The sequence below is a fragment of the Enhydra lutris genome, unplaced genomic scaffold, assembly GCF_002288905.1.
Source record: "Enhydra lutris kenyoni isolate GAN:26980312 unplaced genomic scaffold, ASM228890v2 scaffoldscaffold21, whole genome shotgun sequence".
NCBI classification, from domain to species: Eukaryota; Metazoa; Chordata; class Mammalia; order Carnivora; family Mustelidae; genus Enhydra; species Enhydra lutris.
Window position 1 is genome coordinate 43763665 of NW_019154105.1, and position 14954 is coordinate 43778618.

A 14954-nucleotide genomic window follows, 5' to 3' on the forward strand; every position below is an offset into this window, starting at 1 on the left:
GATAACTGTTAATCGGCAATCAGTTACTCGAAATTAGTGCATTAATGAAAGTTGAAACTGTTGAAATATGCTGAATGATTTAGCAGAAAATGTGCTGTTACTTCCAAGAATATTATCCCATAATGACATGTAATGTCACTCATGAAAACCTTTTAATATTAGAACATAATTTTCCCTATAAAAGACCTCAAAAACAAAGACAAGACATTAAGGTGTTTTACAAATATTGGAAATCTGGGATTTCATCATTCTTGGGACTCTTAAGTGGCACTATTCTCTCATCATTTGTGTGAAGGAAATCTGGGGAAGCTGAAGAAAAACCTTTACATTCTCTATCCCCATCTTCAACTCTATCCCCGTCTCTGTCTCTATGTAGTAAGATCCATGGGAGGGGGGCATAAATAAATGCAAGAAGTAAAGATTCCAGCAAGGAAGCGGAAAAAAAATTCTCATGGGTTTTTATTTATTAAAAAAAATTTCCTCTGGATTCAAGAAAGAAAATGGGCAAATGTCTCTCATCCATAAATCAGTTCGTTCTTTTGCTGTGAGGAAGAGTGGGATGTGGGACAAGAAACCAGGAATATTTTAGGGAAACTCTCTTCTGTAGGAAATGATGAAGGAAGAAATGTTATTTATCTCTCAAATTAGAGTTTCAAGAAACAGAGGGATGATTTTGAGCTGGATAGTCGGAGAAAGTGACAGGAAATCTAAGCTTGATCTACACATTGTACCATGCACAGTATTTGGGGAAGCACACCTTTGGAGATTGGGGAAAATGACCTAGAGACTGAACTATATAAGGCAAGTTCTGGAATATTAAATACACCAGGCTGTGGCACACAGTAGCCTCGAGGAGTCTGGGACAGATACTACCAAAAAGGTGGAAAGATAAAGTGGTATCAATAGAACACCGAGAACACGCATCTGTTTCCTGTTTTCAAGTATTTGGTTTTCTCTTCAATGTCATTAAACACATACTGCAGGCATTAGGATTAAAATGTTCAGTAAAAGGATAGGTAAACTCTTACAGGGCTTTTTGAAAACAATGCCGGTGCTCTAGAATGCAGACATTATGGAATATATGCTTTATATATGCTTTATATATATGCTTTAGGGCATCAATATCAGAATTGATAAATCCAACCCATTTTCTGCCCTTGGGTCATTTCTGAATTGGAGAGAGGGTCAAATTGGCTCCCAAATGAGTCACCTATCTAATCCGTGGCCACAAGAAACTGGAGAATCTTAACTGCAAGCAACTGCAAAGAAAACAGGTGATTTTTAAAAAAAATAAGATAGAAAGAATGCTTGATTGATGAGAAGAGCAGATGTCTACCATAGTTGATATACCAAAATAATGTGAAAGAAAGATTAAATCATATACAGTGCGGGTGTAAAAAATGGAACTGAAGTAGGGCACTTGCAAGTTTGCTGTAATGTGGGATGGAGGGACTCCTGTCCCTCCCCATGGTGCTGCCAGAATACTGAACACACAGGTACAATTTCTGATTTCTGTTTTCCTACCTTTAGCTGTTAGTGTAGCTATTTCCTATGCTTAGAATGTTTATTTTCTTCTTATTGCCTGTTTAACTACTCTTAATATTTCCATGTTAACGTTTATAATCCTTCTTTATCAGCATCCCTACGTGCCTCAGCCAGACCATTTTTGTTTTATTTTTCTTTATGTTCTAAGAACCGTATGCATTTTTCTGCTGTGGTATTCATATTTGCATTTAATATTACCAGTGTTCCCAGTAACATCTTTCTTGAATGCATGGAGCATATCTTATTCAACTCTGTATATTCAGTATCAAGTGTACTGGCAAATATTTCTATATATATATATAGAAAATATATATATATATATATAATATATTATGGTTTTTATTTATATATTTTTGGGTTTTTTTTAAACAAGCAATACAAATACAAATGCCATTTCCAAATTGCTTCTGGCAATTTGGCTCCAATCCACTGTCCTGAGTCATTTTTTAATACTTGTAACACAGGTTGAATCTAAACCTCAGTATATGCTTCTGTTTACAGCTCTCCCTGCCCTTCTCAAAGGGTTAAAATATAAATTGGTGCCTTCATCTCCACTGAAACCCCGAAGCGATATGATTCTTTGTCAGCGCTGGACCTGATTACAACAGACTGAAGATGATTTTCCACCTGTGACAGTGTCATTATAGTCGTCTGACTTACATTTAGAGTCAAGTGGGAGCGCTTCTCTGATGACTCAGAGACTTTAAACCTGAGGGTAACAAAATGCTGTCTGTGAAGTACATATAAATCCTAAGCGGAGAGAAAAATCAAATCATCTGTTATACTATTTGTTTTCATTTAATAAAAGATGGGGAAAAAAAAAACAGAAAAATGAGCCTGGAGTATGTCAGACAATTTAAGGAAATACATCAACAGGCAGTATACTAAACATCTCTCCATGCATCCCAGGAATTGACATAACAGGAGCATAGCTTAAGTATTAGCAGAAAAAACAAAACAAAACAAAGCAAAAAAAACCCGGCTCACTGAAGGAGAAGTTTCTTCGGATAAGAGCTGTATTATGCAACTTGTTCACCTTCTTTGCAATGACACTATAGCCTTGAAGCAAGTTTTTCGATATAGTAGCATTCTCAACTGCCCTTTTTAACTTCTCAAACCATGTATGGGATGATTGTACCTGTCCATTATGACTGAGAATTTATCTTTTCTTTTCTTCATTTGTGTTCCCAGATTATTTTAGTCAACGAGAATGTTCATTGTTTCTTATACTAGACATAGATTTTTATAGTAGCTTTTTCAATAGTTTCATTTTCAGAGGTTTAGCCAAATCAACTACCCCTGACAACTATGCAGTCAAATTTACCAACGTTCCCAGTTGGAAGCTTCAGGCACAGTCATATTGGAGAAACCATATTGAAATAATCTCATCTATATACTGAAGCACCCATCCATGTTTTCTATGTTGATTAAATACTAGATAATAAGTTCACTGTTGTCCATCTTTTTTTTGCACGGTTATATATTACTTTTTTCAAAATATAAATTTCACGGGGCACCTGGGTGGCTCAGTGGGTTAAAGCCTCTGCCTTCGGCCCAGGTCATGATCCCAGGGTCCTGGGATCGAGCCCCGCGTCGGGCTCTCTGCTCAGCAGGGAGCCTGCTTCCCTTCCTCTCTCTCTGCCTGCCTCTCTGCCTACTTGTGATCTCTGTCTGTCAAATAAATAAATAAAATCTTTTTAAAAAAAATAAATAAATTTCACATTTAATTTACAGGCTTAGCAGGTTCATATTTAGGCTTTACATGAAGACAATTTCCTTCGCACTGGTTTCGTAACATCAAACTCTGAAGTTAGGTAGCATATATTTACTTTACTGGGGTAGGAAAAAGCTAATGTCAAATGTCACAGTGGAATGATAATCTAACTTTTTTTTTTTTAAATACAACTTTCTTTGGGAGGAGATAAATTTAAAGATTTTATTTATTTATTTGAGAGGAGAGAGAGAGAGAGAACGAGTGGGGGAAGAGGCAAAGGGAGAGGGAGAAGCAAACTGATGAGCAGAGGGCCCAATGCAGGGCTCCATCCCAGGACCCTGAGATCATAACATGAGCCAAAATCCAATCAGCCACTTAACCAACTCAGCCACCCAGGTGCCCGGCATCCAGTCTTTTTAAGTTAAATTGTTTCTTTTATTACTCTTAAATGTATTCACTCAACTACCCATAATTTTAGAATGCTTCAAATTGTTCATTTTTTATATTGTTAATGTAAGACCTGGTCAAGTGTACAATTTAGAAAATGTAAAAGAGAACAAAAAAGTCACCCCATCTCAAGAATTCCATTACATTAGTCACAGTATTTCTTCTTTTTGTTTTGAGTAGAAATATGAGACTTTATACTACTTTTTACTGAACATAATATAATGAGCTCTTATCTGTGACATTTAAGTGGAAGTTTACAGCTTTTGATCCAAAAGAAAAAGGCAGATCTCCTACCTCTAAACCAAACTGGAACTTCCAGAGTAAGACACACTTTTGAATTTTTTATGAAGAGGACCATGATGATGATTCCTGCATTAAGAAGATTATGAGCTCTTTCGAGATGCCTGAGGACTTTGTGCACATCTACCTGCATCTCTTACAAAGTCTATCTCATCTCCAGGGATGAGATTTTTACGTTGCTGGTTAATGGGCATGAATGACCCTGATAATTAGGGTAACCACATAATCTAACATGTGAGGGTGATTATTAGTGACTTTATTGGACAAAGACATGAACCAGTACTGTCCTGGTTGAACAGGGACATACTTAACTAAGGTATAAGAAGAGGAATTTTAGTGATGGATTCTCCAATATTAGTATCAATTGAAGAAGTGTTTCCTATATAGTAGGGTCAGCAAACTACAATTCGTATGCAGCCCACTGCTGTGCTTTTGTTTATCTCCTCAGTTAAGAATAGTATTTATGGGGGTGCCTGGGTGGCTCAGTGGGTTAAAGCCTCTGCCTTTGGCTCAGGTTGTGGTACCAGGGTCCTGAGATCGAGCCCCGCATCAGGCTCTCTTCTTGGCGGGGAGCATGCTTCCCCCACCTCTCTCTCTCTCTCTCCCTGCCTCTCTGCTTGCTTGTGATCTCTGTCTGTCAAATAAATAAATAAAATCTTTTAAAAACATTAAAAAAGAATAGTATTTATGCATTTTAATGATTGAAAAAAAAATCTAGAAACTTGTTTTCGTTCTCAGCATATAAACCCCTACACAATATCTTTGATTTTACTTCTTGAATCGTAAAGTCTAAAATACTTGCCATCTGGCCCTATAGAGAAAAACTTTGCCAACCTTTGTATATGTTTATATCTTCTACTCTAATCATTCATATTGTTTAATACTTTGCTTTTCACCCAAATCTCTGAATTGGTGTTTCTCACAACTAAGTAAGATATAGACCCCTGTAAAGAAAAGGAAAGAAATGGTCCCTTTGGACTCCAAAGAAATGTATTTGTCCCCACAATATGTGGATAAATACTGACTTACAAAGTAAACATTTTATTCTGTTAAATTCAGCTTCACTTAAGAATTATCACTGAAAACTATGCTGAAAGATTACTTTGAACCTCATTTAGTAAAACTCAAATCTTTAAAAAAAAAATCATAAAATATCTCTATCTCTAAAACTCTATGGTCTCTCAGTGAATCATAAACACTAAAGAAATACTAATCAAGTATATTCTAGCAAAACTGTAGGGTCTGGAAAACATTCAAATAATTGTTTGTCTCTGAAAGGCAGGTGTTAAGGGACACCTGGGGGGCTAAGTCAGTTTAGTCTCTGCCTTCACCTCAGGTCGTGATCCCAGGGTCCCAGTATTGAGTTCAGGCATTGGGCTCCTTGCTCAGTGGGGAGCTTGCTTCTCTTTCTGCCTGCTGTTTCCCCTGCTTGAACTCTCTCTCTCTCTATCTCTCTGACAAACACATAAATAAAATCTTTAAATAAAAAAAAAAGAAAAGAAAAAACAGTGTTAAAACTAAGTAAGTGACCTGGCCATCTTCTTACTTTACTTCTTTATGTTTTTCTACTTATTTTTTTACCCTCCCTTCCTCTCCATAAAGGTATTATAAGATGGTTTAAATAGACAGTCAAATTTTTATAACAATCCATAAAATTGCAATAAAAATGTTCTGTGTAACACTCTATAAAACACACTTAGAAAAAAACCCTGACATTATCCACTCAAGTTACTACTAATTTTACTAAGTCTGGGATATTGTAATGTACTTTCAATTAAATTATCAAAATAAAACACCTTGTTTTTATCTCTTTCTTCAGATTGCTTATACAGGTGTTTCTTTAGTGAACTCTTTTTTTTTTTAATTAGGCACATTGATTAACATTTTTATTTTTCAAAACCATATTAATCTCTACGATTATATCTGACATTTATCCATTGACCTCATGCATCTTTCTTATGACCTTTCTGGAAATGGATTACTTGAATCATAACTTTTAGTGGAAATAAATAAAACTGAACATCATGAATAAACTATGATTTTTGTTTACCATCACCTGAGAGTGTTGGGGGCAAATTTTACATTTATGAACGATTAAGCATCTTCTACATCTTCCCAAAGCAGTTAAAATAAATAGGCAAAATTATATCTGTGTGGTTCACACATAATAAATTCAACCAATTAATAAAATTTCCATTTAACAGTAGCACAACAGGAAAAATAAAGTTAGTGTTGAAAGAGAACATAAATGTTTAGTATTCCACATTTTACATTCATATCCTTTCTTCACTCCCTGCAGCTTGGAATATTTATATTATCTTTTTTAATCACCTTCCTCCATGCAGTTTATAAACAAGTATTAGAGTAGGAATAACGATAAGAGAAAATAAACAAATGTAAGTTCAGTCCCTATTCACCCTGCCTTCTAAGAGCTCAAGTAGTGATATTGTAAATTTCCATTAAAATGAAGCTGATTGGATTGCAAATCCTCTAGTCCTTCATTAGCTACCTAACATTCAACCACCTCCAGGGAAAATTAGGTTTAATTTGGAAAAGGGAAGAACACAGAGCAAATAAAAGATGGCAAAGAGCATTGAGGTGGGGACACAGAAATAAAGATAAATATAAAAACAGAAAAAGGACGAGACAAAAACATCAATAAATGAATTTCTTTGTGAAATCAGCCTGTTGAAACCAAAGTAAATTTGTGAATTCTATAATTATCTGATCAATTTTGATAGTGCTATAAGTTGTAATCATTCAAATCCTCACACCTAGACTGTTTATCCAGGCAATGTCCATCAAAACCTCATGGCCTGATAGGTTAGGCCAGGGGTATTCAGCAGGAAGAAATTAGGCTATGCTGTTTTCAAGATTTACAATCTGCTGTCAGAAATCCCATACAAATTACAATTACTGCCAGGGTATGTTGTGAAGTGCCAAATGAAGATAATTACCTGCCAGTCTGCATAATTAGTGCCCCCATCCCCCAAATTCCCACTTTACAAATGCCTGTTTTATTCAGGTAAGTAAGGAGAATTCTTTTCCTTGTCACTCTGCTAAATCATGCAAAATGTTTTGAGTGGTACATAAGCCAGCAGGGGGAAAATATTAATATTGGAAGAACTCTACATTCAGTTTTTATCCAATCTGAGAACAATTCAATAAAAGTAAAATCCTTTATGTATGGCTCATCTAATAGTTTTTTTCACCTTCTATTGCATGTATTACGGGAATTTGTAAAACATTTGTAAACCATAACGTGTGCTATAAATGTAAGATACTGTTGTGCTAAGTCAAGTTTCTAAGTAACTAGATGAAACTCTTCCAATGAATCAGAAATGGTAGAATAATGAGACCTAAGCCTTGGAAGAGACGCACGCAAATTTTGTTGCCTTGGTTCATGTCTACCTTCTTTCTAAATGTATCACTGTGTTTTTACATGTTTGAGTTTTTTTTTTTAAAGAATATATTTTTAACCTAAGATTGCAATTTTAGGGTAAAGAGAAATATGTATTTGTCAAATCTAAATAGAACATTTAAAACATGAATGCACACTGATTTCATTTTATGTACCGTTGCACTGTCTTATGTATTGATGTTTGGTTCTCACCATTAGAAATGCAGAAAGCCAAATGAATGCATACACCATTCCTTCACCTCATTACAACTTGTGACAGATTTTCTCACCATACTTCACTCTTAATTCCTTCTTCGGAGAAGGAAGGCTGCCAGCCACTATCAATTTACAAAGTTATCTTTGATTTAAGAAAGAATATGTCATTCTATATAAAGTACATTGGATTTTCACCCAAGAGCAAGGAAAAGACGATAGAGAAACTTTCATGCAATGCTCTTCAGAATGCCTAATTTCCTATATAGATAGGTGTTAGCAGTGCTGTTGTGAGATGGGACAAAAATTTATAGAATCTATTTATATAAGTAGAAAGTATTTTTTTTTTTCTCTTTTAAGTCTCTGGGTTCAATTTAAGGAAAGAATTCACCTCTTTGAATAGATACCATTAAATAAATAGAGAAGATAGTCATTATAATTAGGGACATAATCTGACAACAAAGAGTAAACAGAATAGCCATATATACATGCTGGTTGATGGAAAAAATATTAAAAGTGGAAAAAGCTTAACTAAAGGGAAAAAATTAGTTCAGTAAAAATTCTATTTTTTGCTTCAAATTTTTTTCCTCTACATCTCACATGATATAAGGCCTTTTTTTTTTTCATCTCTAATGTTTCTGTATTCTGTATTCTGTATTTTTTCATCTCTAATGTTTCTGTATTCACTTTATTTTAGGTTAAAAAGAAACATTTCCTTAACAGAGATACATCTTGACTTAGAATTAGTTTTACCTTAAACATGAAATTTCTCTAGATAACACCTGAAAAAAATCAATGCTTATATTAATGATGAGAAGTTCTTCTATTGCCCACTTTACGTGTAAAAGCCCGCTAAGTAATTGTCTTAGTATTTGGATGAAACTGTAGAATCCACATTCTACTCTGTTATAACGCAAAGTAATTACTGCAGGATTATCTTCTTTACTCTATCTTAACTTATCCAAAATCAAACCATCTTAAATCACACTGGTACATGCATCCATTCACTTCTCGTCCAATCAAAACGGAATTACCTGTCAACAGAGAAGTACGCTTACAAGTGTGAAACCATTTGACCATGTTATATTTTAATTTGCAGAGACAAAAATGACAAGCAATTTATTTACATAAAACTGTACAAAAGCAAATTAAATTATGTAAAGTATTTCATAAATAGTTGGACGAGTGTTTCATACATTTCGCCATGTTTAGCATAGTTGCGTGCATAGTGACTCATAATAAACGATGATAAATTGTTTTCTGCTTCACTATCAACATCCAAGTAGCAGAACAATAGTCAATGATTAACATTACAAACAGATCGTACCACACTGAATGCAAGTGCTTTAAAATGTAGGAAAAGTTGTCTGAAAGTAAACCCTAGGGAGCTGAAGGTATGAGGTCTTCCTCCAGATGTCGGATCTACCTCTGCCTGGGTCACAACTGACCAGCTCTAGAATATTCTTGATCATATTCACTGTTTTTGTTTTATCCCCACCTAAGGACACATTGTATATTTATCGCAGATACGATATCCCTAAAACTACTTTGGTCTTCAGATTTCTCAGGCCTGAATTTGGGATGGCTTGATTCTTGGAGGTTTCTTCGGGTCTTTGTGTTATATTATTTTCCTCTAAGAGAGCTTCCTAGGGTAGCCTTTCAGCCTGACATCTTCAGTACCATCTTAGTTTCTCTTCCCATAAAAATAATGCCTCTCTTGTTTTCTGAAACTCAGGCAGCAGGCCAGTCAGAAACCATACAGAAATGATATCTGGAGGGTCAGAATGAGCATTAGATTTTAGACTGAAGCTACAGACATACACATAAATTTTAATACACATAAATTTATATAGTTACTCATTAATTTATAAATGTGTCCTAACGTATAATGCATGCAAAGTTCGCTTGAGAATCTTGTGTACAGAAAACAAGTATGGTTTATATACTGTACAACCAAAATGAAACAGCAGCTAAAAGAAAAATTAACAACAAAACGGAAATAAAGAATAGAAATTCGAAATCAATATTTGACCTTGCAAAATGGACTGATTTCACCCCTGATATTCTCTCTCTGTGTTACTATTATAATAAACGCTTGAGCCTTCTAGTCAGAATTAAGCAGTCCATGTTAATGCCTTAGTTTTGTTTTATGAATGAACGATATTTAAGACTGGTCCATTATCTGAGTTTGTCAGAAGGCAAATTTTTAATATATTATTTATTATTTTCAGAAAATAAACATGGATAAATATACAGGATCAAAAAAGTTGGGAATAGCCCATTTTCCCTCATTGTCCAAACCCAACAACCGTTTTTTTACCATAACAACAGGTATAAAAGGCACAGTTGCTTGTTTTGCATTCACTCATTTATTTTTTTTTTGTTTCTTTTTATTGATTTTTTTCAAAAGCACTCTATATATGGAGTGGCACCAGATTTAGCCTATTCAAAATAAAAGTCATACAAACACAAAATATATTTCTGTGTCATGCCAGCTCATTATATAATAAGCGTGTTATGAGAGCTAATTCTACTAGAATACTGAGAATACTTACAGCACACTGAATTTTATTCTTTCACACCCATTTTAGTTCCAAAGAGAGGCTCACGAGTTAAATGACAATGACATGGTTGTCTTGAATGTGGTGCAAACATCATTGGGGAATGTAGATCCAATGAATCCAAAGGTCCAGTATGACCCGTATTAGCTTTATAGACAATGGAAGGGTTTTAAGATAGAATGAAATGAGCTATCTAATGGCTTCAAGTGTCTCATGAAAGAAAGAAAATAAATGCATTAAAAAAAGTTTGCTGAACACCTGTGTTATGCAATTGAGTATTTGCTTTGTAACGTGCAAGAAAAAATATGTATACATTTTATAAGTATCTTTAGAAGTATTTTGTCTTAATAGGTACTTACAGATTATACAAGGCAGAACTGCTTTAATGCAGTTTCCTAACAGAGTACTAGAATTGCATCTTTCCATCATGTAAATAATAATTAAACATAAACATGTTCAATTATCGATATTTTAGTCCAATATTTTTGTTTCAATTACATATCTTCTTTCATCCTAACTATTATACATAAACTAACATCATTGAAAACTCCATTTAAGAAAGAACAGAAGGAAATGACCCCAAAAGAGTAGCCCACCAAACAGAGAAGTCGTTTTCAAAGATAAACATTTTGATGACCTATAGTGAGTTCACAACCTCTGGTCCAGGCTGTTTCACCTTATAGTCTAAGAAATTCTGTAAAGAATAAAACTATCCAAAGCTACATTATTTCTACAGTTTGCTAGAGAGCCATCAGGCTATGTCTTAACCAGGTTGCAAACATTCAGTGTTGGGAACATTTGCTCTTTTCACCTGTTATCCCCTATTCTGTCCCTGGATTGTCACTTCTGTCTGAATGTCCCAGCTCAATCTCCAATTATGTTAAATCATCCTCTATAGAACAAATGACCCAAAATCTGCATATTGTGTTTTTTTTCCACACTGAAAAAATTGCATATTCTCCACTTCGAGAGATGTACATACAAGGAGACATATCACTGCCCAGAACTCATTTCTTTCATGTTCCATCTAGATTCATTTTAAGACATATTGTATCGTGTTCAAAATCACATTAGTGACAAATCAATTAGGGTGTCACCTTGTTTCAATGTTGTGAGACTTGAAATAGTGCTATATTGCACAGGATCAAAATTAATGCACTTGTGTTATATGAAAGAGTGCCTTAAACACACAAAAAATACAATTGCTAATTTGAAACGTAAATAGTAAGACCAGCACGCATTACCTGGATTCCAAAATGATAATAGTGATTTTAACTTAAAAGACTTTATACCAACATATCCTTCTTTCCCTACCTACCCACAAAAATGATTTTTACAAGTGAAACTTCCCTGATAATAGGTTTTGAAGCTAAACTTGAAACTTAACTAATTGTCTACTATTATACCAAAAATACATCACTTTAGTTTTTCATTTTCTGAGCTTTCAAAGAAAACCCATTTTAAAAGAGAATGCATGTTTTCAGGTATAGAGACAATGTAAAATAAGCTAGTGTTTGAGTATTTCTGTATGTGCATGGGTTCAGTTGCTTTCGTTGCTTAATGGATTTCCAGTCAAGACCAAATCTGCTTCATGATTTCCCTGATCTGCCGTGTGATCTTTGGCCTTTTAATGACACATTGTTCCAGTTAGTTGATAACAGCGGTGCTGTTCTGAAAAATATATATATAATTTTTACAAGTTATAATTAGTGTAATTGATACATGTGGTCAAGATTGTGTATATACTAAGAATATTCGATGAATGTATGGGATTGAAGTGGATACCCCTGACTTGAAAAGAACAACGTATGTCAATTTGGTACTACAATCTCCAACTGGGTATTGTCTAGCTGTCAGTCTTTGTTAGAATTTTAAAGCTGTGAGATTCTCAATATTCTTCTTGTAGAGTCCCCCTTAATAAGAACTGTACCTTTACAGGGACTTTATTATTTTGGGGGGATTGCCTTTCATGGTGATTAATTATATTCTCATGGTATGTCTAAAATACATTTACCTGATTTGTTTTTTGTTTGTTTGTTTGTTTTTTGACCAGCTGGATGGCATTCGAAATAAATCAAAGTGACTAAATCATGCTTCAGCTTAGGGATAATGAGAGTGTGTTGTGTTCTGCTAATCAGGCTTGTTACCATGAAAGAAACTTGCAACCATCTTTTTTTTTTTTTTCCTCCTTGGAGGGGGATGGGGAAGAGGGATAGCAGGTGTTGGGAATAATCAGTGAGGGGATTAAACATGCAAGTAACAAGGATGGTTTCTACATTGTACATTACAATCAGGCTAACAGTATCACTAAAGGCCTGATCTGGAGGCAGAAGTGGCAGGCAAAGCTTTGTCTCTTTGGTAGCCCCCTCTTTGTGATTAAACGGTTTTTCTTTGTAAGGTTTTTTGCCCCTTATTCTCCTTCTCATACATGAAAATAACTTTGCTGTTCTTCTTCATAACCTACAGGTAAACTTCTCTTCTAGTGAGAGTATTGACAGGAGATGGCTTGTATTCCCCTGTTTTTGTAAGGGGAATATCCTCAGGGTTGGCTTCCTCATTTTTGCTGAAACTAGCTGCACTGAAGGTCTCATAGGACGAGGTCAACTTTTTGTTCAGAAGGTTTCTGTTGCGGTCACCCATGATGGCGGCCTCGCCATTGGCCAGCCTTTCCTGGCTTCCTCGTTCATCAACAGGCATGAAAGTGGAGAGTTTGGGCTGGCTCTTCTTCCTCTCTGGAGAAGTGCGGACCGGCATCCAGCAGGAGTCTGAGTGGCCATATTCATCACACTCACGGGTGCACTTCCCAGTCAGGGCTACATCTGGAAGAGGTCTTGAATCTGAAATTCAAGGAGAAGGAGATGTTAAAGTTGGACATTCTGGAACAGACTTTGTTGATTTGCATGAAATTGGAAGGGGGAAATACATATATATATATATAAAATTTTCCTTTTTTCTTCACCCCATAGTTCATCATTCCCATAGAACAGTTTTTAATTTCATATCCACTAAAGATAAGGTTTTGCAAAAACATCAAATATCATGGAAAGAGAAGAATGAACAAACTAATAAATTTAAGCATGTAGAAGACAGGCACATATGCATTTGTTACAAGACAGAGACGTGTGTATATTCTCAAGTAGAAAAAAGCGCATATGTATATTAGGTTGGGTATAAATTTTTCCACATGCATAAGAAAAGTTATTAAATCCAAATAGATAATTTTCTGTATTTATAAATTATCCCAGAAATCATGTACTTTTGCCAATTGGATTCCTTCCTGCTTATACATTATTCATGGAATGCAAATATGCAAAACCTTATATTTAAAATACAGTATAAAACATCAGGGTGACTCAGAAGTAGGACCTAAATTGACAGCACATCATGTGGTAAAAAGTAAAAAAAGCAAAGTACAAGTAGGTTACGGGTGTGAACATACTAGCAATATCATCACCTATCCCACCCCAGCCCACGCCAACCACCCAACCACCATGTCAAATGACCTTATATGTGCTGTAGGATAATCTCTTAAATGTTCACATAGAAACACGTTTGCCAATGTGTTTGCTGAATAGAAATATTATGTGAAATGCAATGCATTGGGAAAATGCAGTCAAGCTCCTAAAGTTTTGATGAAATAGCATGTAGTCCCAATTAATGTTGGTACCTACTGGAATGGGAAATGTCTTCTCTTACTATAAAGCTAAGTCATATCTAGATAGCTCTTAGGGATCAGAATTAGAGATGGAAATTAAGAATTACCTGTATATGTAAGTAAAATTGTTAATATGTGTCTGTCTTTGGAGAACCAGTATATATTTTATTACTATTAATTTTTTTTAAAGACTTTATTTATTTATTTGATAGAGATCACAAGTAGAAAGAGAGGCAGGCAGAGAGAGAGGGGGAAGCAGGCTTCCCGCTGAGCAGAGAGCCTGACGCAGAGCTCAATCCCAGGACCCTCAGTTCTTGACCTGAGCCGAAGGCAGACGCTTAACCCACTGAGCCACCCAGGCACCCCTACTATTAATTTTTTTAACATACTTTGTTTTTATTTGAAAAAGAATGAGAAGGGGGAAAAAAAAAAGCAGTCTTCCTCAACAGATTCTAAAATATAACTGTAGGGTTTCATTTAAGATATTTTTAGTTTATTTTATTGCCAAACAAAAGAACATAATATGATTGTGCTCCAATGTATATAATATGACTTTTTTTTCTTTAAACAAGACTTTGGGCTTAAAAGATGGACAGATTTTATTTAACCTCTGCAAATACAGTCACAACCATGGAATCAGTGAGATTTGCCTATATATGATCTTGGGTTGATTTGGTTTAAAATTAAAGAAGGGGTTATTTAAATGATCCTCCAAATACTTATACCTTCTGTTTCTGTCTCCACCCACCATCCTCATCCTCTCTACTTTAACATTACATTCTTATTTTAACTATCATTTGTATAGGCTATTTCAGAATTTTTGCTCTGCCCAATCTCCCAGATTAAGGCAGTCCAATGCACACCATTTTTTCCTGCCGTGAAGGATAACTGAAATATTGACATTTGTCAGCCCATTGATTTTTGAACCACTATGGCCTGAGATTGTTTTACACTGTGTGTTGAGAGCTCACTGAGGAAATGCCAGCGCTCTTCACAGGAAATCTAGACTCTTTTCTCTTTCCCAAAGGTAAAATGCAAAGATAATTATTTATTGTCGTTGCACATGCTGTGTTGCTATCTGACTTCTAAGTGAGAAGACCCTATTAATTTTATCATCAA

General features: G+C 35.0%; 1 protein-coding gene across 2 annotated transcripts in view; it reads right to left on the reverse strand.

Moving 5' to 3' along the window:
* Nucleotides 1-12364: 12364 nt before the first annotated feature.
* The window catches only part of LOC111149292 (protocadherin 7), a 431882-nt gene continuing 429292 nt past the window's right edge, over nt 12365-14954 (reverse strand). The window contains exon 3 of one of the 2 annotated variants that reach the window (XM_022506280.1): nt 12365-13017. In XM_022506280.1, the coding sequence (XP_022361988.1) occupies nt 12641-13017 (377 nt within the window). In that variant the 3' untranslated portion in view covers nt 12365-12640. The remainder of the gene's footprint in view (nt 13018-14954) is intronic. The other variant, XM_022506281.1, reaches the window with a different exon arrangement.